Source organism: Protomyctophum parallelum (assembly GCF_964188405.1).
Source record: "Protomyctophum parallelum genome assembly, chromosome: 3".
Taxonomy (NCBI): Eukaryota; Metazoa; Chordata; class Actinopteri; order Myctophiformes; family Myctophidae; genus Protomyctophum; species Protomyctophum parallelum.
Window position 1 is genome coordinate 25037466 of NC_139698.1, and position 25523 is coordinate 25062988.

A 25523-nucleotide genomic window follows, 5' to 3' on the forward strand; every position below is an offset into this window, starting at 1 on the left:
CGTGAGCTGGGATTGGAGTTGTGCGAGCTTGCTTTGCATTTGTAGCCTTTGACATTCTACTTCAGTTTGGGTCCTTATTAAACTAGAGTTTTGTCCGAGGGCTTCTTCTAATTTAGTTTGTACGACTTGGCTGTTATCAGTTACGATCTGTACCTGTTGGCGGAGTGTTTCATTTGACGCCAAATCAAGGACCCGCAAACGAATTAAACTTCCCAGAAATTGCCCAGCTAGCAGTTCTTTTTCGGTTTTAGAGTAACCACGTGATTCTGCGTGTGCTGCAGCTATCGTTTGGATATTAGAGTGAGTTTTGGCAGCACTCATTTTGGTAGTGGACGGGGTATCGTCTATAGTCAGACCAGTCGTTGCCTGTACGACTCGTATCAGGCTTATGATTGAATCCATTCCGCCTGAAAATCCTTTAGCAATATAACAATACTCAAAAACACCACACCGCTGTCCGTCTCATAGTTCTGGCCACGGGAGGCAAAGGTTGGAAAACAGCGTCTCTCTACTATCAGTCAAGTAGAAACAGTATTGTACCCCTGAATGCGCACGAATGAGACAAAGGGAAAAATATATCTTTCTGTTTTTATCTTCTGTTTGTTCTGTAATTATTGTCTCGTACTTAACCCCCCTCTTATTTACTCCCTTACTGCTTATCAAATAATCCAATGATAATTTGAAAAGGAAGAAAGAGAGCAAATAAAATTAAAGGTATGAGGGCCGAACCAACAATAACACAAAACAAACGTTAAATCCAAATTGTAACTTAAGCAATTTTCTAAATTCAAAATATAACCAAATTAAAATTGTAGCCTGGAAGGCAAAAAAAAAACTTTTTTTTTTTTTTTTTTTTGAAAAAAAAAAAATTATAATAATAAAAAAAAATTAAAAGTTAAGATTCCAATTAATTAAAATTCGAGTTTGAGAAAGTGAAAAAAAAAAAAAATTCCAAATTTAAATCAAAAAAATTATTCAATTGTTTCTTAAAATTTTTTTTTTTTATCTTTCTCAAAATAAATCAATCAACGAGGTTTAATCAAACAATACTGAATTAAAACTCATTCAAAGTTGCATGCAATGATTCCTTGGAATCGGATCAATTGAGCAAGTCACACCTCACCTAATCAATGGCCTCCTGCCAAAACAGAGTTAAATTAAACCATGAGGTATATCCCATCGCCCAATCAAAACTGCCTTGTCAAAACGTCAACGACCAAGCAACGAGAAACATTAAACATCAAATCACCCTGCAACTGAAAATAGAGTCGGCTTAAAATATAACCGTTTTAATGGTCGAGTGGTTATGATCTGTGGAGGTCTAATCACACGACCACCTAGGTATATCCAAACAGTTTAGAATTGAATTTGTGTGGACCCAGCCGAGATTAGATAGCGCAATTAAATGTATTGCAGTAACTAAGCCCAGGCAGGTCTAAATTAATAAAAGTTTATTCCCTTAAACAAATGTCTCGGTCGCTCGCACACACGGCAGAAACTGTTCCACCTTCACTCAAATAACAGCACAAAAGAGACGGCAGTAACCCAATCAGTCACTCCGGGTGAAAACGATCAACCAGCAGCACAGTGTTGTCTCCAGTATTACCATATACCAAAGAACCCAATAACACGATGCAGCTACTTATGGTGCTAAAACCATATAAAGCAATGTATGCTATTATATCCACCGAGTGGTATAATAAAACAGCTCAAACCTAAACACAGCGTGCAACGTTTTGTTAACACATGCAAGCTAACATGCTAACACAGCCACTAGATGGGGCGCTAGACTGCGTTCTATGTAAGGGGGTTGGCCGCGGTGCACGTACAGACACGTACGTCACGGCTTGGATCCTCCTATTTAGAGGAGGTCCGAGTCTGCCAAACAACAATGGCGGTCTCGTAAGAGAACGCAACCTTTCGTCAGGGCACCGACAGAAGGTTGTGGCGTTGGGTTAAGTCACGTGACTATTTTCCAACACTCAAAATGGCGTATACTGAAATAAACAGCACACAGGCCCTAGCAGCTGAACTGCTAAGTATGTTCACTCCTGTTTTGGCTAACAACAGTACAACAATAGCACTCTACGGGAACCATTTAAGTTAAAAGGTCATACTAAACCGAAGCATTTTTCTGTCCTATCCCTATATGTACTTATTAAATTGTCTATCGTCTCACGACACAGGTTCCAATCTCGTTTCAGTATGACACACCAAAATGCCAAAAATAGAAAGCGATTGACATACAGTTCGTCGCTGGTTAATACCCGGACAGCTTACGCCCGTGGTTTAAATGCGACCGGGCCTTAGGAACACTTAGAAGTATAACCCGTTTTTTTTTTTTTTTTTTTTCTCTTCACACAAAACTGTCCTCTGCAGCGGGCCAGTACTTTAGTGATTGTTAGAGATGCGTGGCTTTAACGCGTCCACCCCTGTTTTGCCAGCAAAATAGGAGTTTAAACGTTCAGATTACATATAGCGCGATATGCCGATCACGTGATCTGAAATAAATGTACAAAATGGAATCTCAACAACCATATTACCGTCAATAACTCACTTGGGGGGCACCATAATGTAGTCAGATTCTTAGCAGAAATATTGGCTGGTCATAAACAGTCAATTAAGCTTATTGGAAACTTATACATTGTAAGTTCGCAATAACCTCGTTATTCTTGCTTATCGCCTTGCATTAAAATAAACGTCTCTCTTGAGAGGACGTGAGTCTTTGAATTAATGTTGGTAAATGGTTGCACGAAACTCCACAGTATACATCTAAACTGAACACAATAATCGTACATCGAAATAAATGCAATTGAACAAATTGATAATGGTATAACAATTGTGGGTATTTTTATTATATCGATTACTGGTTTACAAATGATTACAACACACAATACATAGCAATACCCTTTGTCTAGTAACCCACCTGTTTGAGCATGAGTCAAACGTGAAGATTATTAGCAAACGAATGTGCCGATCTGCATTGATCAGATATGATCTCCTTGCTGCTTTGGTAACCGCTCGACCGGGTTTTGTCCGTTACCAAACAGCGAGAAAGATTCAAAATTGAATCTGATGACTACAGATACAACAATTACTGGTGGGTATTGCTTTAATTACAAAACATATTTGCTTGAACGCGCACGTCCTTAAACTACACACAGTTAATGGGCTGTGCTATGGTTTAGGGCGTCATCTCATATGAACCAAGCTATTCGATGGCTGTAAATATGATATCCACAACAGCTACCAAATACGAATATTTAATAGCTACGGTGAGTAACACATTTCAAAGGAGCCTATCAAATACAGTCCATCTGGGATGGTAAGGGTGCATTCGTGAAGAAAACAATAATGAGAAAAGGTAAAGATAGGAGAAAGTAGAGTAGGGTAGAAGGAAAGTATAAGGTTTCTAGCGTGCCTCTCTCTCTCTGGACTAGAATCGGAGGCTAGGGTCCTATGCTCTATTCTGGCGGAAGAGGGAGCTCTCGTTTTAGCTTTGCGTTATTAATAAGGAGACCAGTCATAATGACGGTGATGAATTCATTCGCCCAAACCAACCTGCTTGTTGCTGCCCGAACGGCTCGGTGATCTCCTAGGTAACAGGATACCGGGGAAAACAAGATGGTTTTCTTCTCCTCTTAATTGCGTGTAAATAGCAAACGCAAAAGCTAATTCAAGCTTTGAAAACACGGATATCTCAGAGAAACTCTTGCGTGTGGTTCTCTTAGGTCCACGAGTATTTCTCTAAGTCCGCGAGGAATTGACTTAAAGTCTTGGCAGGAGAGATGGTGTAACAACGACCTTTCGGTCGGCTTGCCGTTGAAAAAGAGAAAGAGGAGGGGAAAACGCATAGATATATATCTGTATCTTTGGCGGGCGTTTCCTTTGTTCTCCAAAAGAAATGCCCCCACCTTCTAGCGTGCTATTGAAATTTAAAACAACACCGCGACAAGCACTTTTCCAGACCTTCCCTTTGAAGTAGGCCTGGTTCCTGTCGCTGGACATTCCTTATGCTAAAATAAACACACACACCCCCGCCCCACACACAATATGTCTTGTAAAGTGTTGACACTTACTGCCAGTGCGTGTAGTATTCAGTGATGCTTCCTGCTGTGTGTATGGGTTTGCAGTTTTGTGCGTGTGCTTTAAACGGGGCAAATTATTAGTTCACTTAGGGGTGAGGGCTGATAACATCAGCAGATGTTACTTTGTATCCTGTTGCTTGCATTCTAAGGAAGAGACTTCGCAGAGTCAGGGGATTAATAAAAGTTCTGACCAAACTCTCTCACCCCCCCTCTGTTTGAGCGTTTGTCCCAATTTAGCATAATCAGCCAAATTGGCTCTTTTGATCATGCTACAGCTATTTGCTATTATGTAAATTTTCTCAACACATCCTTCATTACACAATTTGACAATAAGTGCAAATGAACTGATTGACTAAAAAAAACGAATGTAAAAGTGATTGTAATGTTTGAACCGGAGATATTAGAATTCCTCTCAAACAATCACAATGTGAGCAAGGTCAGAGCTGTTGTAATTATACTCACATTGTCACTGCACAGGCTCAAGTTTAAAGTAACATGTTTACTGTTTATACTTTTTCATGACATGTCACTAAATTAGATCTATCCTATTGGAGAACTCAACATATTTCCCAGCAATAGTGTCATATTGGCTTGCGTCTACTCTGTCCGCATGTGTAGGAGATCTACCAGGATCGTAAGAAGTTCTCCGAGCAGGTGTTCAAGGTGGCATCCTCTGACCTGGTGAACATGGGGATCGGAGTGGTCAGCTACACGCTCAAAGACGTCCATGATGACCAGGTACGTCCTTATAATGAGAGGTGGTTGACACAAGGTTATTTATGAACAAAACAGATGGCTGTAGACTAGAGGAGGAGCAACATGTGCCCCACTTAACTCAATTTGCATCGCCAGCATTAATTAATCCCTCTATAGCGTATTGCCAAGGTTTTATCGCGCATAACACTTACTTTGGAAGAGCCAAATATCCGTAATCGCATGTTAATATGACAAACTGCTATATGTGTTTTCATGCCCGGATGTTGTGTCGGTCGGTGGTGGAAAAAGGCGACCGCGAGTGTCAGCCCGCCTGCTACAGCCCGTTGAAAACCCTTGTATTCACCAGAAACGGCCCCCGTTTCTGAGATACAGAGCTGTGAATGGTAGGCTTAGACTGGAAGTGGATGCGCGCGCATGTTCAAAATGGCCACGGCCAGTGTCCCACTATGTGTTGTTGCGGGTAGCGACATCAGCTAGCATTACGATCGGATAAAAAAATTGATTAAACAATACAAACCCTCAAAACCTCGGGTTTGGCAGGCTAGGGTACTAATTTAAACCTTCGTGTTCCTCGTTTCTCCGTGTTAAACGCCACCATATTGTTTTCTCCATTACCATTGTTTAGGGATCATCGATGAGACTGGTCTCGTCTCTTTTCCTATCCCATCACTTTTCATTTGATAGTGTGGCTCCTACTCCCAGGGGGCGAGCCATCTAGGGGGGTGTGCGCCTGTGCATGTGTCCGGAGATAAACCACTGGACCGATCAATGCCATAATTTAAACCCATGTATGTTGGGAATCAAAATGACTATCAAACGTGATGTCAGAAATATGAACGGAAGCCACACTTTGACTATCTCCTTTCAGCCAGTGAAAGGAGATTCCAGGAGATTCCTCCTTTTATTGTGATGTCCTTTATTACCAGTGTGGTACATTAGATGGCTGATATCAGTATCCCCAGTAGTGACTAATTGGCTTAAGATATTAAGCCAATTATACTAATGACTCTAATTGTCTCTCTCATCCTCTCCACCCCCCTCCTCTCTCTCTCTAATATGGACCTTTTGTCTCTAATATGGCCCTTTTCTCTCTCGTCCATCTCCCAGGACTACCTGCACTCTCTGGGTAAGGCCAGGACAGCCCAGGTACAGAAGGATGCCAGGATCGGAGAGGCACAGTACAAACGGGACGCTGTCATCAGGGTACAGTTACTGCCCTCCTATCCTACTTCTCATCTGTTGTGTATTCATATGGAACATACCACATCATACATTATATATATATATATATATATATATATATATATATATATATATATGGCTGAAAACCAAATAAATCACAACATATAAATGGTTGTTTCCCCCACCACACGTCCAAAATGTGTATAAGCTCAAATTTGTCTATTTTCTCTCCCCTCCTGCTTGCCTTGTCTTGTCTTGTGTGCAGGAGGCTCATGCCATGCAGGAGAAGGTGTCTGCACAGTACAAGAACGAGATTGAGATGGCGAAGGCCCAGAGAGACTTTGAGCTCAAGAAGGCAGTATATGACATGGAGGTGAACACCAAGAAGGCCGAGTCAGAGATGGCCTACCAGCTCCAGGTGCAGTACTATACCTTGTCCATGTATTTGTAGGTCACACGCGTGTATTCATTTTCTCAAAGACAATATTTTCTTTAGATGGGATGTTGGTGAGACAGGAAAAGAAAGGGAAAGGACAATGCAACACTTGTCTCCAGTAGGATAGGTACGGGGGCTGTACCAGCTTGCTCTAAAGGCAGATTCACACTATGGTCCTGGGTGCACACTCAGGGCCACTTGGGAAATGTTGTGGTAGTGTGAATGCTGCTTCCCCGGAGTAGATCACCCAACTGTTCCCGGGACCGCATGGAGGTGGTCTCGGGACCGATTTAAGTGTACTCTGTTATGGATCGATGCAATGTGAAAGCATTGATACAGTTGATTGAAGTGTACTCGGGTGCGGAAGAATCAAGGCCAATATGAATCATGGCCAGCGGGGAACAGTTTGAATCACACAGACTCGGTGTGAATCTTCCTTAAAACTCTGTGACACCTCTTTAATTGCAGTTTTCAGGCCATGTAATGTTAAACCTCCCCTCCTTCCACCAGGTGGCTAAGACCAAGCAGCGCATCGAGGAGGAGAAGATGCAGGTACAGGTGGTGGAACGCAGCCAGCAGATCATGCTGCAGGAGCAGGAGATCACCCGCAGGGAGAAGGAGCTGGAGGCCAAGGTGAAGAAGCCAGCCGACGCTGAGAGATACCGGCTGGAGAAACTGGCTGAGGCTATGCGGTAGGTCCCCGCCTGGACGCCTGTGTGCCAATACCTTTTAACCACTTTAAGCCCCCTCTATACTTCATACGTTGTATTGTACTGTACTCTGTATGCTCTTTTTTCACTCTGCCAAAGAATTATAGATTATTTTATATATAATTATTGGATATTATTGGCAAAGAGTGTTGGTGTAAACATTCCCCCCAGAATGGGGATCTGACCAATGCAACTAGTCGCAACTTGCATGTTGCAAGGAGTTGCATTGATGTGGACTGCAAGATGCGCTGAAGTGAATACAAAAGATTGACTAAAATTTAATGTTTATTTCCATTGATTGCATTACTTGTTTAGTAAATGCACTTCAAGCACCGAAAGCACTAAAGATATGCTATACAGCACATTTGAGGATGCAACCCCAGCTTTGTGAAAAATAAAGTTTCTCTGTTTCATCTTCAGTCTGCAGCTCATCATGGAGGCCGAGGCCGAAGCTGAATCCATCAGAGTGAGTCTTGTTCCTCCTCTGTCACGTCTCTCTTTCTCTGTTCGGTTTACACTCTCCCTCAACCACTTCCTGTTAACTCCCTCCCTCCCTACACCACAGACATGCACACAACACAGCTCCCCCCTCTCTCTCTTGTAGATGATATTTCCCAGCATGTCTCTCTTCGCCCCTCTGACAGTTAGTCATTGTCTGACCTTGACCCCACTTTGTTTCCTGTTGGTTTGTTGCCTGTCAGGCACTCTGTTTGTCTCTGTTATTCTTTCTCTGCTGCTGTTTGTTGAATTATGTTTTAGACTGCTGGAAAGCAGTAAAATAAACAAAATAGTAAAAAATAAGATGATAAAAAAGAGCGTGACTTTGCAGGTCTATTCTGTAACTGTACATCTACAGTATGTGTGTCCTCAAAACAAACAAAGGCAGAGAGAATGAGACAACCAAGTGCTCACCGGAGACGTCAGTAAAGTTAAAATAGTAAAAGTTCCTACTGGATCAGACGCAATAAGACATCGGATGAAACAATGGGAGATCCGGGAACTCATAGTTACAAAAAAGAGGGAACAGCCTTTATAGCAAACAAGGGCAGATTGTTTGAGATAAGTTTGTCTGTTCATCAGTTCCTCTTACCAGTACTACCTGCTTGTCCGTTTTTCCTCCCGGAGTGGGAGGGGCGGGGGGTCAACGCAAGAGACATGTGTCAGATAATCCCCACATAGCCTAGGCCTACAACAACTTCCGTGAACCGAATTCACTGTAGTAGTCTTTTCATAAATTATATTTGTACTTCCGCTGTCGTGAAAGTTTATAATAGTTAGAGAAATTCAAAGTTTCACCACCAAAGTAGTAGTGGTTGTGAATTAGCAAACTGGACATTGAATGTTTCCTTTTATCCTCTCGTTGCGCTTCTGTATTCGCTTACGTTTTTATTTTGGTTTACGTTTTCATAAGCACACGTCCTACCTGTGTTTTACTGTAAACTCTTGCACAGCATTTAAATGGCGTGTGTGTGTGTCCGTCCATACAGATGAAGGGTGAGGCTGAGGCGTTTGCCGTGGAGGCTAAAGGTCGTGCTGAGGCAGAGCAGATGGTGAAGAAGGCTGAGGCCTTCAAGCAGTACGAGGAAGGAGCCATGGTTGACATGCTGCTAGAGAAACTGCCTCTGGTCAGTACAGCCACTCATAGATGGATGGATGGGTGGTTCAATCAGAATTATTGTTATTGCCACATACTGCATGTTTTCACATACATTAAATTAGTCTCTGAGGTTGGCGTGACAGGTGCGCTACACTGAAGTGGACATATAGTAAAATGTTCAATGATTTAAAACTATATAATCAAAATGAAATGTTTATGATGAATAAATATACATTACGTACGTGCGTGCGTGTGCCGTGAGTGTATACCGGTTGTTTATTTTTGTCAGCGAGGTCTGGTGGCCCTCCCATTATCCAATTAATTATATAATATTGTACAACAGTAGACTGCTGAGCTTGTTATAGCAGTAGTTAATTAATTATTGCAGTAGGATGAAGTGACTGTAGCACTGCTTTCGGTTACCCAGAGCCTTAAAGATGCACATAAAGATTCTCTTGACAATCACAATTATGAGGTTTTATGCATGGACTGTATTATCTCATGTTTCTGTTTCGTGTGTACAATTCCTAAAGATTTCCTCTTACACACATCAGTGCCTTTTTTTTAAATTATTTATGTCCCCATTTTCTGCACCCATTCACCTCCACTAGATGGCAGAGGAGATCAGTAGGCCACTGTGTATGGCCCAGAAGATTACTATGATCTCCAGTGGTGGATCAGAGGTGGGAGCGGCCAAGCTGGCAGGAGAGGTCCTGGACATCATGACCCGGCTGCCCGCTGCCGTGGAGCAACTGACCGGTGTCAGCATCTCACAGGTCACAGCGGTAAGATAACCGTCGTCTAGGGCTGTCACCGTTACACTTTTAAAAGTGTAGTCTTTGATCCAGTTTGAGTGTTATTTAGTCAAAGTCAAAGTGAGCAGTTTATAACATGAACATACCAGTGATGTTATTGTTTGTCTCTGTTCTGCTGCTGCTGTGCTGCTGCTACTGGTAAGAACGGTTTGCTCCCTGGTTCCCTGTGTCTAGTTCCTTCTCAGTGCACCTGTTTCACCTTATAAAGTGCACACACCTTCTAGAAGCTGTGCTTCTCAAGCCCGCCACCAAGTGGTCAAAGATAATACTGTAAATAATAATACAAATAATGCCTCTCTTCTAATGGCTCCTACATGCACAAATAACAAATAACTGAAATATATCAAGAAATTACCTGCATATAAAATAAAGGCGAAAGCCACAAAAAAACATTACAATTTCTATTTTTACCTGCATTATTAATAAACTATACAATAGTGAAAATCGTGGTTTTGTTAAGTATTCGTTCACGAAATACTTCACTCTATGGGATGTTTCCCTTTGCGGAGCAAAAGGGCAGAAACTTCATTCATGAACTCCCCAGGGCATATGCTCCTAAAATATGCCCTGTGGGTTTAAGAGCGATGACGTAGATGCCCTGCTTCTCGAAGCATCTAGGCTGCGTCTACGTCACAGCGCGCTCATTCGCTTTTCTTCTGCCGAGCTGAAAGGACAGACTTCTGTTACTAAGTCAAGTGTTTAGGGCAATTAATACCTTAAAAATCGGACAAGAGTGCAACTCGAGTACCGTGAGGTTCCCTGATACTTGGACTTTTCTTCCGACAGAATCTTTCGCAAAAACTCTGCAGAAACAAAGCTCCTAAACGGTTCGTAAGTTCTATTATCAGAACATTTCGAAAAGACCGCCAAAAGTAGAAGGGTAACAACTAGCTTACAGCTAGCGCCGCTTAGCGGTTAGCTTAGCAAGGCGCTACCTTCTATTGTGCTATCTTTCTCGTCTCGGGGCTAACAAGCCCGCTACGGTTAGCATAGCCTCAGTCTCAACGAAGGTTCAAGGTGCTATCTTTTCTAGCGAGCTAGCTCGCTCTCGTAGCCTGTTACTCACTAGCTTAGCGCTAGCATAGCACCTTCAACGTTAAACTAGCCGGTGTTGTACGGGGCCTGTAAGCCAGTTTTCGCTAGTCTAGTTTTTTCACCTAGAGACTATACGATAAGCTACCTGGTGTTTTACGAGGCCGGTAAGCCCGTTTCTCGCTAGTCTAGCTTTCACCTAAGCTACACGGCCTGGAAGCCCGTAGCAAATTAGCTTTCTTCACGTTCGTGGCCACGAAGCCCTTTCACAAAGTTAGCTAATTCCTGGTCCCCCTCTCGACGGAAAGCTACAAGCATGTCTTCCCCGGTGAGGGAGACCGCCGCCGCAGCTAGACGACGCCGAAGAGGCATCATTCCCGAGCCACAGAAGAAGTGCACTGTGGCGGGATGCGGCAACAAGATGTCCGGCTCCGACAGACACGAAGTATGTCTGTACTGCCTCGGCGTGGATCATGCACGCAATGCGCTTCTCAATTACGACGACCTATTTGGTTGCGAAAAATGCAGAAGTATGGACTTCGCCTACCTACGAGGCAGGCTGAGGCGCGTCGATGAGTTCTACAAGCAGTACACACTCGACGACCGCGAGCACGAGCACTATGGACCGAGGCAGAAGCTGGACTATACCCCAGCTCCGCCTCGCACAGCCAGAGGCTCCACTCAAGAGCGACAGGAGCGGCCTATACCGGCCCCCCGTAGCCGCGCTACAGCCACGGTCTCCTCCCAAGCAGCGGCAGACAGGGCCTCCGCGGCCCGCTACGAAGCTGACGGAGCCAGACCTAAGAGCGGCTCTCGCCCTCTGATACCTCGTCAAGTGAGTACACCAGCAACCGGGCCTCGCGGCCGCGAGATCCCGGCTACCATGGAGGAGCGCTCCGCCAGGCCGATAGCAAAGCCTCGTCTCCGCACTGCGGTCTCTACTACCTTGGCAGCTCGCCTAGAAGCCTCTCCACCACGCAGCAAGGCCCCCATTAAGGACTGGGCTGACGCTGAAGAAGGGGAAATCGACTACGACGAACTCCCCTCCTTCCAGGAGAGAGGCGACGAGCGCTATGAAGTCTTAGACGAGGGCAACTATCAAGACGACTCGTCAGAGGCAGACGAGTACACTCGCCGCCCTTTCCAGGATAGTGAAGACGACGAGGTAGAGGAAGTTCCTCCCCCCGTCGACAGACAGGTAACACCCCCACCTCAGCCTTGCTTTGTTCTCCCCAAGGATAATTCAACCCTGATGGAGATCTACAAAAGGGCTGCTATCCGCCTTGACCACGCCTGGGAGGAGACCCCCAGCGAGACGGTGAAATGGGATGGACGCAGTGATGAGTACGTCCCCCCTCCTGTACCAAAGAAGCAGGCCATTCCTCAGGCCTCAGGCTTTGAGACCTTGCTCAGCAAAGCCTGGACCGACCCTGTACCCAAGATAGAGGCCATCCACCGCCGTGGCAAAAGGTCAGCCACCGAAATGAAGGGCATGGAGAAGCTCAACCTGCTCAAAATGCCCTCCATGGACAGAGCCATGGCCTCCTACCTGGCTAACCCCCAAGCCCCAACTGTGATCCCACAGGACAAAGACCCAGTCTTCTCCAGTGCGGCAGATAAAGAAGGGTCTAAGGTCAACAGGTGGCTGTATGACCACATGACCTACGTCGCCAGGGGGCTCAACGCAGGAAGCCTTCTGCATGGATCCATGAGGGCTCTCCTGCTAGAAATGGGCAACACACCCACCCCAGAAGAACTGGCTGAGATGCGCCGCCTCGTACACGAGCTGGCCCAGCTCCAGTATGATGTCACCAAGCACACTGGAGCAGCTCTGGTGGCCTCCATCCTCCAGGAGCGGATGAGGTGGGTGAACCTCCCCCCTCTCCCCGATTCAGTGAAGAGGGACATGGTGGGGAAGAACATATCACACGAGAGCCTCTTCCATGGGGTTCTCGAAGACATGTCTGTCTCCATCCAGCAGGCAGAGACCTCCACCAAAACGATGAAGGCTCTTCAGCCACTGGCTGCCAAGGCTCCACCGGGCCGCGGCAAGGGCAAGCGTGCCCCATGGAAGCCCAGGACGTCCAGCAAGGACCCACCCGGGCCCCCGAGGGACTACTCCGGGGACAGACAGCGTCCACCGCAGGGTCCACGCACCGACCATCGCCGCTCCCCCCCGCCCTACAAGCCCAGAGGAGGAGCGTCCAGAGGCCGAGGCGCTGGGAAGCGGAAGTGACCTACATGGCAGGTCCCAGAGGGGGGTCCTAGCCTCACCCCCCCGTTCTCTCCCACAGAGTTCAAGGCCGGAGGCAGTGGTCACGGACCTCGCCTCCGAGCCGGCGTTAAAGCGCTTAAGGACGAGTGTACAGACTGCCACGGGCAGCAGTGTACACACGTACCAAAATGTTGTTATGTGCAATTCACAAAGTGTCAATGTTTTTACTTCAATAAAGTTTCAAAAAAACAAAAAAACACAAAAAACAACACAACGAACTCTGAAGGGCACAAGCCCAGCCATGGGAGAGATAACCCATACTGTAACAGCACAAGCTGTTACAGGCCGGGACCACCACGCCAAAAATTTTCTTCACTACCCGAAGAATCCACTAGAGGGAGACATTCCACACAAGGTGAGTCTTCCCCTAGGCAAACCGTCTTCATGTACCCACAGGCCACAGAGAGACGTCACAATACAGGCGGGTCTCCCCCCACACACGGGGAATCCCCTGTCACGTCATCTGTCAAAATGGCGGGAGTGCAAAGCATCATCATGGATCATGCGCACTATAGCGACCGGATACAGGCTCCAGTTCGTGTCGAAACCGCCCACTTTCGAGAGGATCTTATTCTCTCAAGCGAGGGGACAGGAAGCAGACATCTTACAGGAGGAGATCAGATCCCTCCTGCAAAAAGGTGCCATCACGGAGGTTTCTCACAACCAGGCAATGAACGGGTTTTACTCCCGCTACTTCCTGGTGAAAAAGAAAGGCGGAGGGCTCAGACCCATTTTGGATCTCAGAGCTCTCAACCGCTATTTAAAAACCTTCCGCTTCAAAATGTTGACGCCACCAGTCCTACTGCGATCAATCCGCAGAGGGGACTGGTTCACGTCAATAGACTTACAGGACGCATATTTTCACGTTCCAATATACCCACCGCACAGAAAATTTCTGCGCTTCGGGTTCAAGGGGAAAGTATACGAATACACAGTACTTCCCTTCGGAATGTCCCTGAGTCCGAGAGTCTTTGTGAAATGTACAGCAGCGGCGATAGCGCCACTGCGACAACAGGGTCTTCGTCTAGCAACCTATATAGACGATTGGCTCCTATCCGCAGACTCTCAACAAGAGGCGCTGTCACACACACACATAGTGCTCAGCCACCTCCGCTCTCTCGGATTTCAAATCAATTACGAGAAGAGCATGTTAACGCCGACACAGTCAATAGACTTCATCGGTATAACGCTAGACTCAGTCTCTTACAGAGCTCGCCTGAGCCGAGAGAGAATAGACGCAATGATACAATCGGCAACGTCTTTCAAGAAAGGACGCTCGATTCCTTTCCACATATGTCTCAGGATGGCGGGGCTAATGGCTTCCTCAATCCATTTAATCCGCCTGGCCAGGCTACACATGAGACCATTCCAGCTATGGATGAACTCTCTGCGTGTACCTATGTACCGTCGCCACCAACGGGTAGAAGTGACGTCACACTGCATACTAGCCCTACAATGGTGGATAAACAGACGGATCCTTTCAGAAGGAGTCCCCATGGGGAGACCTCTGATCAGGAAAGTGGTCACCACAGACGCAAGCATGACAGGCTGGGGAGCCACGCTGGAGGGTGCCACAGCCAGGGGGATGTGGTCAGAGCACCTACGCTCCTCCCACATCAACTATTTGGAACTGATGGCGGTTTTCCTCGCTCTGAGGCAATTCGAACCGCTCATACAGGGTTGTCACGTGCTGGTGAGAACAGACAACACAACGACGATGTGTTACATAAACAAACAAGGCGGTCTCAGGTCCCCCCGTCTTCATCAGTTAGCTCGAGAGCTCATTCTATGGAGCGACTCTCGGCTTCTGTCCATCACAGCATGTCACGTCCCCGGTATTCTGAACACAGGAGCAGACCTGCTGTCCAGAGGACCTCTCCGCTACTCAGACTGGTCTCTACACCCACAGGTGGTCACACAGATCTGGAGCAAGTACGGGACACCCGAAGTGGACCTATTCGCCACAGAAGGGAACACGACGTGCCCCCTCTTCTTCTCGATAGAGGGGCCATCGACGCTGGGACTAGACGCCCTGTCACACCGATGGCCCAAAGGCCTACTCTACGCATTTCCCCCACTGACCCTCATTCCCCCCACTCTGGACAGAGTGAGGACTCAGGGTCTGACAATGCTACTAGTAGCCCCAGCCTGGGGGGTCTGGAGGTCGGAGATAACTCACCTCCTCTACGACCAACCTTGGCAACTCCCTCTACGAGTGGATCTCCTCACTCAAGCAGGTCGGGAGATTTTTCACCCTCGCCCCCAGGACCTAGACCTATGGGTTTGGCCCGTGAGAGGGTGATGTTGTCCGACGTAGGCCTCCCTCCGAATGTTATAGCCACAATTCAGAGGGCAAGGGCTCCATCAACAAGGGCCCGCTATGATACGGCATGGCACGTCTTTGAGCAGTGGTGCTCAACACGGCCTACTCAAGTGGTCCCCTACCGAGCGTCAGTAGTGGACATTTTGACTTTCCTACAAGAGTTCCTAGACAGGGGACTAGGTCTCTCCTCGGTCAAAAACAACTTGGCAGCAATCTCAGTCTGCCATGTGGGGTTTGAAAACGAGACGGTATGGAAACACCCCCTAGTTAGGCAGTTCGTTAAGGGCGTACGAAGGGAACACAGGATCAACAGATCCCTGGTCCCCTCCTGGGATCTAACCCTAGTCCTGGAGGCCTTAACCAAGGATCCCTTCGAACCACTGACGACAGTTAGTTTGAAGAACCTGACACTGAAGGTAGCCCTCCTAGTTGCCTTGACAACTGCTAAAAGGGTCAGCGACCTACACACCCTCTCGACCTCGCCAGAGTGCATGAGGTTCGATGACAGGTCAACCAAGGTCACTATCAAGCCCAACCCAGCCTTCATCCCCAAGAACGCTCTCTCCGTGTGCGTTCCAGTGGACCTACAGGCTTTCCACCCCCCTCCTTTTGCTTCTAATGAAGACAGGAGGTTAAACTGTCTCTGTCCAGTGAGAGCTTTACGAGCATACGTGGACAGGACGGCCCCCTTCAGGATAGGGAATCAACTATTCGTATCCTGGGGTACCAGGACCAAAGGAAAGCCTGTCACAACGGTCAGCATCTCCAATTGGATAGTGCAGACCATCCGCCTGGCTTATACTAGTCAGGGAGTGGAGCCCCCACAGGCGCTGAGGGCTCACTCCACAAGAGGCATGGCAGCATCCTGGGCACTCTGTAAGGGTGTCCCAATCCAAGAGGTCTGTACCGCAGCGAGCTGGTCCTCTCCCTCAACATTTGCCACATACTATAACCTAGACGTGGCAGCGCCCTCTGTGGCGCACGCAGTGTTGGGGGCTGCCGCACCATAATGGACCTATTAGGCCATTAAACCATGTGTAATCACATAAGTCTAGATGCCCTGGATATACCAGGCCTACATGAAGCATCTACACTGAGAATGTATATCAGCCCGAGGCTACTACCATTCTCCACCGGGACCGGGCTATCAACCAGAGGTTGCCCAGCCCTCATTAGGTTACTTTATATAGCCCTGAACACACTTGACTATTTTCAAGACACGGGAGTTCATAAGGTCCCATAGAGTGAAGTATTTCGTGAACGAATACTTAACAAAACGAAGAGGTTTCTTTAGAAACCAAGGTTTTGTAAGTAGAGTGAGCGAAATACTTCACTCGAAACACCCTTCTGTCTTGGCCCGGCAGAAGGAAAAGTGTTCGAATGAGCGCGCTGTGACGTAGACGCAGCCTAGATGCTTCGAGAAGCAGGGCATCTACGTCATCGCTCTTAAACCCACAGGGCATATTTTAGGAGCATATGCCCTGGGGAGTTCATGAATGAAGTTTCTGCCCTTTTGCTCCGCAAAGGGAAACATCCCATAGAGTGAAGTATTTCGCTCACTCTACTTACAAAACCTTGGTTTCTAAAGAAACCTCTTCGATCTACAAGCTTACAACATGTCACGAAGTGATGCGTTGTAAACTTTGTAGATCTGCTATTTCTGCTTATTTATTTATGAAAATGTTTCAACATGGACACGATTATCACAAAATAATTGCGATTAGACGATTATGTAATGATTGCGACAACCCTACTGTCGTCTTGACTAGTGTTCTGAACTTCTGATCCAGAGAGATTCAGCCAAGTGTAAACGCTCACATTCTCTCCTCGTTTCATCCACAGAAGAACCGTCTGAGAACCGTCTGAGAAGGCGCACTAAGAGAACCGAGAGGAGAGGCATCTACCACGTGCACCACCCCCCCACACCCCCTCTCCAGTGCCTATAACCACTATATCTACAGGCTTTTCACCGTGACCATAGTGCTGCTGCGTGTGTGTCTCTGTGTGTGTGTGCATGTTGATTGCGTTGACACAATGGGCCGTCGTGGCTCCTTGCTGCTCCCCTCACCTCGATCCACCAGGGATGATATTTCATGCTTTTATTTGTTCAGTCTTCAGTCACTTACAAATGGGATATTCTAGCTTTCCTAGTTGTTCTAATCATATCGCTTCGAGTGGTCTGTAGTGTTCTCTCATTCTATGTTCAGTGTTAAAAGTCCAGAAGTAAAATTCTGCCCTACTCGGCCAAAAGGCAGTAACTTAGCAGAGTAGGTACATTTGGGTTCCACCAAAAAGTATCGCATGTAGAGGGTGAGATGGAATGGTGTAGGAATTATTCTTCATTTATACATTCTGTGTATACAGTTAGTGCATTTTGCCTCAGTAGGGCTGCTTTTTCAACCTACTTAGACCTACTGTAACATAGGAGAGCCAGAGTCACTTTGACTAGCAGGGGTGGAAAGCTGTTGTCGGTGCCATTTTTTTACTCGTATTTCTAAGATGTGATCTTTTTATTATTTTGTTTATTTTTCTGATCAGTCATTTTACCTCTTAAAGAGGGTCTGGGTCTGTGAACTGACATTCAATCTTTTTACTATTATAGAAAGTCATGTATATCTAGTTTTCATATGAACAATAAATCAGTTGTAGTTCATATGGAACTTTTATTTTCAGTGTCTTGCATTTTTCAGTCGCAGCTCTTTTGACATCTTTGTCCCTATTTTCTTTTATATAGTTTGGGGACTTTTCTGCATATCATTGCCTAGGTCAGTAATTTATACAGTTGAACTGGCAAGTTGCATGTCTGTAATCGCTTTTAACGCTACTACTAACGCTACGGGTCAACTTAAGGTTATTGGTGTAAATGTGTGCACCCTAAAGCATGCTTGTAATTGTTAATTTTCCAGATTGGCCAGTTTTAACATCATAGGGGGTAGCCCACAAGAAATGAAGTCTGTGGCGTGGATGGCTTTCTTCTGAACATTACAGTGAGGAGAGGGGAAAGAAAGTGGGAGGTGGGAACGGGGTTTTCTTGCACAGAGCAGAGAAAAATGTTTGTGGTGGGCAACGAGAAAATGGGTTTGTTTGAAATTGACTGCACTAATTGACTACACTGTCTTTGAAGTCCTGAAGGTTGTAAGAAAGTGGAAAGTTTGCTAGTGCCGACTCAACTCCCAGTTTTTAATTCGCTTTCTGCTTCAAGTTTGTTTTGGCGTTTTGCATGTACTGTCTGTCTCTCTCTGACCAACAACCCAAAGTTTGCAGGCTGCATTGCCTGTGCATTTTGTTACCTACCGCCAAGTGCCTGGATAAGTCAAAGCCTCAAATCACAACATAAATGTTGGTTAAAAATCTGGTTTTCTCTGATATGGGTTATAGTCTGCGTGTGAGAGTCTAGTGATCTGTTCCAACTTTCTGGCGAGCCATGGACTGTCATTGTCCAGGGGTTTGGGTAAAATCCAAATCTAACCGCTTCCTCTTTTCTATGTTTCCTAATCAGTTTGACTAACCAGTTTTATAAGCAAACAATGTATATTATTTCCTTTAGCCTACCCTTATAAAAGTTGTTCAGTATGTTATGTAATTACTGTAGTGTAATTGTAGGCTAATTGACTGATTTTGTGTAACGCAAAAGAATTTATTGCAAGTCTATGTGGACAATAAACTTTAAAATCTGATGTTCTCTGTGGTGTTTTTCATTGTTACCCACCCCAAAAGATCTAGGGGTGGGTCAGACTTTGAAGATATGGGTGTGCCATACCTTTGGTTGCTTTGTAGGCCAACATCATAAAACGTAAAACGGTCTGTAACAGACCATTCTTTTGACAATAAGTTATTGATACTTTTACTTAAGCAAAACATTTGAGTACATTGTTGAATGATATCTCCGTTCTGTGTGATCACATTGGTTCTCAAGTGGTGTCTGGAGACTCCCAGTGATCTGGGGTCACCCTTCCCCTATATAATAGAGAATGCATTGTGTTGCGGAGGATGAGAGGAATGCTCTCATCCTCCGCAACACCCATTCTCATACACCACTATACACGCGAGGATATGGGCTATAGCCCATATCGTACGGCATACTATACTGTAGCACGCCGTTTTTCATCATTTTTGAGGATTTGAAGAAAAAATTAAAAATTAAAAAACGATGGGTTATAGCCCATCGTTTTTTGAATTTTTGATTTTTTTTTAATCCTCGTTTTTCATCATATTGGACCATGGGCTATAGCCCATATCGTACGGCATACTATAGCACGCCATTTTTCATCATTTTTGAGGATTAAAAAAAAATAGAAAAAAGATGGGTTATAGCCCATCGTTTTTTGAAAAAAATAAATATCCTCGTTTTTCATCATTTTGGACCATGGGCTATAGCCCATATCGTACGGCATACTATAGCACGCCGTTTTTCATCATTTTTGAGGATTTGAAGAAAAAAATTAAAATTAAAAAACGATGGGTTATAGCCCATCGTTTTTTGATTTTTTTTTTAACCTCGTTTTTCATCATTTTGGACCATATCGTACGGCATACTATAGCACGCCGTTTTTCATCATTTTTGCCATTGAGCCCCATTGTAAATTTGAAAGCACTATATTTCTAAAACTATGAAACATTTCAAATATTCCTTTTCAGGCAAACATGTCCACCGTAAGATGAACCTAAGTAGGCTAGAATGGGGTTGCTAGGTGTAAGTATGTAGGACTAGTAGCATGCCAAATTTTGTGCTATTGTCATAGAGAATGCATTGGGCGTTTAAGTTAAATAACTCATAAACTACAAAACATAAAAATAGAAAAAAGTTCCAGCATGTGTCTCCACAGTAAGCTGAATAATAAAAAGTGTGAATGGAGTTTCTAGGTGAAAGTGACTTTTGACATGCCTATAGAGCTGCCATTGAGCCCCATGTTAAATGTCTCAAATTTGAAAGCACTATATTTCTAAAACTATGAATCATTTCAAAGATTCCTTTTCAGGCAAACATGTCCACCGTAAGATGAACCTAAGTAGGCTAGAATGGGGTTGCTAGGTGTAAGTATGTAGGACTAGTAGCATGCCAAATTTTGTGCTATTGCCATAGAGCATATATGTCAAACTCAAGGCCCGGGGGCCAAATCAGGCCCGTGAATGAATTATCTTTGGCCCGCGGGATGATATTTAATTACTATTAGAACTGGCCCTCTGGTATATTGCACGGACCACCATAATACTACAAGTCCCACAATGCACTGTGAGTGCATTGTCACACGTTTATCGAGGGCCCGCAAGCGCAAGCATGCGTCTTCTCTTCACTATTGATCAGCAGTGTGAAACACAGTCCGGCCCTCGACTTGTACCAATGTCTTCATTTTGGCCCACCGTGTATTTGAGTTTGACATCCCTGCCATAGAGAATGCATTGGGCGTTTAAGTTAAAAAACTCATAAACTACAAAACATAAAAATAAAAAAAAGATCCAGCATGTGTCTCCACAGTAAGCTGAATAATAAAAAGTGTGAATGGAGTTTCTAGGTGAAAGTGACTTTTGACGTGCCTATAAAGCTGCCATTGAGCCCCATGTTAAATGTCTCAAATTTGAAAGCACTATATTTCTAAAACTATGAAACATTTCAAAGATTCCTTTTCAGGCAAACATGTCCACCGTAAGATGAACCTAAGTAGGCTAGAATGGGGTTGGTAGGTTTAAGTATGTATGACTAGTAGCATGCCAAATTTTGTGCTATTGCCATAGAGAATGCATTGGGCGTTTAAGTTAAATAACTCATAAACTACAAAACATGAAAATAAAAAAAAGTTCCAGCATGTGTCTCCACAGTAAGCTGAATAATAAAAAGTGTGAATGGAGTTTCTAGGTGAAAGTGACTTTTGACGTGCCTATAGAGCTGCCATTGAGCCCCATGTTAAATGTCTCAAATTTGAAAGCACTATATTTCTAAAACTATGAAACATTTCAAAGATTCCTTTTCAGGCAAACATGTCCACCGTAAGATGAACCTAAGTAGGCTAGAATGGGGTTGCTAGGTGTAAGTATGTAGGACTAGTAGCATGCCAAAGTTTGTGCTATTGCCATAGAGAATGCATTGTGTTGCGGAGGATGAGAAGAATGCTCTCATCCTCCGCAACACCCATTCTCATGCACCACTATACACGCAAGGATATGGGCTATAGCCCATATCGTACGGCATACTATACTGTAGCACGCCGTTTTTCATCATTTTTGAGGATTTTGAAAAAGTTAAAAAATGAAAAAAACGATGGGTTATAGCCCATTGTTTTTTTTAATTTTTGAAAAAAAAATATCCTCGTTTTTCATCATTTTGGACCATGGGCTATAGCCCATATCGTACGGCATACTATAGCACCCCATTTTTCATCATTTTTGAGGATAAAAAAAAAAAAAAAAAAAAAAAGATGGGTTATAGCCCATCGTTTTTTGAAAAAAATAAATATCCTCGTTTTTCATCATTTTGGACCATGGGCTATAGCCCATATCGTACGGCATACTATAGCACGCCGTTTTTCATCATTTTTGAGGATTAAAAAAAAAAAAAAAAAGATGGGTTATAGCCCATCGTTTTTTGAAAAAAATAAATATCCTCGTTTTTCATCATTTTGGACCATGGGCTATAGCCCATATCGTACGGCATACTATAGCACGCCGTTTTTCATCATTTTTGAGGATTAAAAAAAAAAAAAAAAGATGGGTTATAGCCCATCGTTTTTTGAAAAAAATTAATATCCTCGTTTTTCATCATTTTGGACCATGGGCTATAGCCCATATCGTACGGCATACTATAGCACGCCGTTTTTCATCATTTTTGAGGATTAAAAAAAAAAAAAAAAAATAAAAAACGATGGGTTATAGCCCATCGTTTTTTGAATTTTTGATTTTTTTTAAATCCTCGTTTTTCATCATATTGGACCATGGGCTATAGCCCATATCGTACGGCATACTATAGCACGCCATTTTTCATCATTTTTGAGGATAAAAAAAAAAAAAAAAAAAAAAAGATGGGTTATAGCCCATCGTTTTTTGAAAAAAATAAATATCCTCGTTTTTCATCATTTTGGACCATGGGCTATAGCCCATATCGTACGGCATACTATAGCACGCCGTTTTTCATCATTTTTGAGGATTAAAAAAAAAAAAAAAAAGATGGGTTATAGCCCATCGTTTTTTGAAAAAAATAAATATCCTCGTTTTTCATCATTTTGGACCATGGGCTATAGCCCATATCGTACGGCATACTATAGCACGCCGTTTTTCATCATTTTTGAGGATTTGAAGAAAAAAAAAAAAATTAAAAAACGATGGGTTATAGCCCATCGTTTTTTGATTTTTTTTTAACCTCGTTTTTCATCATTTTGGACCATATCGTACGGCATACTATAGCACGCCGTTTTTCATCATTTTTGCCATTGAGCCCCATTGTAAATTTGAAAGCACTATATTTCTAAAACTATGAAACATTTCAAATATTCCTTTTCAGGCAAACATGTCCACCGTAAGATGAACCTAAGTAGGCTAGAATGGGGTTGCTAGGTGTAAGTATGTAGGACTAGTAGCATGCCAAATTTTGTGCTATAGTCATAGAGAATGCATTGGGCGTTTAAGTTAAATAACTCATAAACTACAAAACATAAAAATAAAAAAAAGTTCCAGCATGTGTCTCCACAGTAAGCTGAATAATAAAAAGTGTGAATGGAGTTTCTAGGTGAAAGTGACTTTTGACGTGCCTATAGAGCTGCCATTGAGCCCCATGTTAAATGTCTCAAATTTGAAAGCACTATATTTCTAAAACTATGAATCATTTCAAAGATTCCTTTTCAGGCAAACGTGTCCACCGTAAGATGAACCTAAGTAGGCTAGAATGGGGTTGGTAGGTTTAAGTATGTAGGACTAGTAGCATGCCAAATTTTGTGCTATTGCCATAGAGAATGCATTGGGCGTTTAAGTTAAATAACTCATAAACTACAAAACATGAAAATAAAAAAAGGTTCCAGCATGTGTCTCCACAGTAAGCTGAATAATAAAAAGTGTGAATGGAGTTTCTAGGTGAAAGTGACTTTTGACGTGCCTATAGAGCTGCCATTGAGCCCCATGTTAAATGTCTCAAATTTGAAAGCACTATATTTCTAAAACTATGAAACATTTCAAAGATTCCTTTTCAGGCAAACATGTCCACCGTAAGATGAACCTAAGTAGGCTAGAATGGGGTTGCTAGGTGTAAGTATGTAGGACTAGTAGCATGCCAAAGTTTGTGCTATTGCCATAGAGAATGCATTGTGTTGCGGAGGATGAGAAGAATGCTCTCATCCTCCGCAACACCCATTCTCATGCACCACTATACACGCAAGGATATGGGCTATAGCCCATATCGTACGGCATACTATACTGTAGCACGCCGTTTTTCATCATTTTTGAGGATTTTGAAAAAGTTAAAAAATGAAAAAAACGATGGGTTATAGCCCATCGTTTTTTGAAAAAAATAAATATCCTCGTTTTTCATCATTTTGGACCATGGGCTATAGCCCATATCGTACGGCATACTATAGCACGCCGTTTTTCATCATTTTTGAGGATTAAAAAAGAAAAAAAAAAGATGGGTTATAGCCCATCGTTTTTTGAAAAAAATAAATATCCTCGTTTTTCATCATTTTGGACCATGGGCTATAGCCCATATCGTACGGCATACTATAGCACGCCGTTTTTCATCATTTTTGAGGATTTGAAGAAAAAAATTAAAATTAAAAAACGATGGGTTATAGCCCATCGTTTTTTGATTTTTTTTAAACCTCGTTTTTCATCATTTTGGACCATATCGTACGGCATACTATAGCACGCCGTTTTTCATCATTTTTGCCATTGAGCCCCATTGTAAATTTGAAAGCACTATATTTCTAAAACTATGAAACATTTCAAATATTCCTTTTCAGGCAAACATGTCCACCGTAAGATGAACCTAAGTAGGCTAGAATGGGGTTGCTAGGTGTAAGTATGTAGGACTAGTAGCATGCCAAATTTTGTGCTATTGTCATAGAGAATGCATTGGGCGTTTAAGTTAAATAACTCATAAACTACAAAACATAAAAATAAAAAAAAGTTCCAGCATGTGTCTCCACAGTAAGCTGAATAATAAAAAGTGTGAATGGAGTTTCTAGGTGAAAGTGACTTTTGACGTGCCTATAGAGCTGCCATTGAGCCCCATGTTAAATGTCTCAAATTTGAAAGCACTATATTTCTAAAACTATGAAACATTTCAAATATTCCTTTTCAGGCAAACATGTCCACCGTAAGATGAACCTAAGTAGGCTAGAATGGGGTTGCTAGGTGTAAGTATGTAGGACTAGTAGCATGCCAAATTTTGTGCTATTGTCATAGAGAATGCATTGGGCGTTTAAGTTAAATAACTCATAAACTACAAAACATAAAAATAAAAAAAAGTTCCAGCATGTGTCTCCACAGTAAGCTGAATAATAAAAAGTGTGAATGGAGTTTCTAGGTGAAAGTGACTTTTGACGTGCCTATAGAGCTGCCATTGAGCCCCATGTTAAATGTCTCAAATTTGAAAGCACTATATTTCTAAAACTATGAAACATTTCAAATATTCCTTTTCAGGCAAACATGTCCACCGTAAGATGAACCTAAGTAGGCTAGAATGGGGTTGCTAGGTGTAAGTATGTAGGACTAGTAGCATGCCAAATTTTGTGCTATTGTCATAGAGAATGCATTGGGCGTTTAAGTTAAATAACTCATAAACTACAAAACATAAAAATAAAAAAAAGTTCCAGCATGTGTCTCCACAGTAAGCTGAATAATAAAAAGTGTGAATGGAGTTTCTAGGTGAAAGTGACTTTTGACGTGCCTATAGAGCTGCCATTGAGCCCCATGTTAAATGTCTCAAATTTGAAAGCACTATATTTCTAAAACTATGAAACATTTCAAAGATTCCTTTTCAGGCAAACATGTCCACCGTAAGATGAACCTAAGTAGGCTAGAATGGGGTTGCTAGGTGTAAGTATGTAGGACTAGTAGCATGCCAAATTTTGTGCTATTGCCATAGAGAATGCATTGGGCGTTTAAGTTAAATAACTCATAAACTACAAAACATAAAAATAAAAAAAAGATCCAGCATGTGTCTCCACAGTAAGCTGAATAATAAAAAGTGTGAATGGAGTTTCTAGGTGAAAGTGACTTTTGACGTGCCTATAGAGCTGCCATTGAGCCCCATGTTAAATGTCTCAAATTTGAAAGCACTATATTTCTAAAACTATGAAACATTTCAAATATTCCTTTTCAGGCAAACATGTCCACCGTAAGATGAACCTAAGTAGGCTAGAATGGG

General features: G+C 43.5%; 1 protein-coding gene across 1 annotated transcript in view; it reads left to right on the forward strand.

The window, feature by feature from the left end:
* Positions 1-18850, forward strand: part of flot1b (flotillin 1b) — a 49721-nt gene extending 30871 nt beyond the window's left edge. The window contains exons 6-13 of the mRNA XM_083760578.1: positions 4707-4826; positions 5913-6008; positions 6253-6405; positions 6934-7115; positions 7554-7599; positions 8621-8758; positions 9342-9515; positions 17018-18850. Coding sequence (XP_083616704.1) covers positions 4707-4826; positions 5913-6008; positions 6253-6405; positions 6934-7115; positions 7554-7599; positions 8621-8758; positions 9342-9515; positions 17018-17041 — 933 coding nt within the window. The 3' untranslated portion in view covers positions 17042-18850. The remainder of the gene's footprint in view (positions 1-4706; positions 4827-5912; positions 6009-6252; positions 6406-6933; positions 7116-7553; positions 7600-8620; positions 8759-9341; positions 9516-17017) is intronic.
* The last annotated feature ends 6673 nt before the right edge of the window (positions 18851-25523 follow it).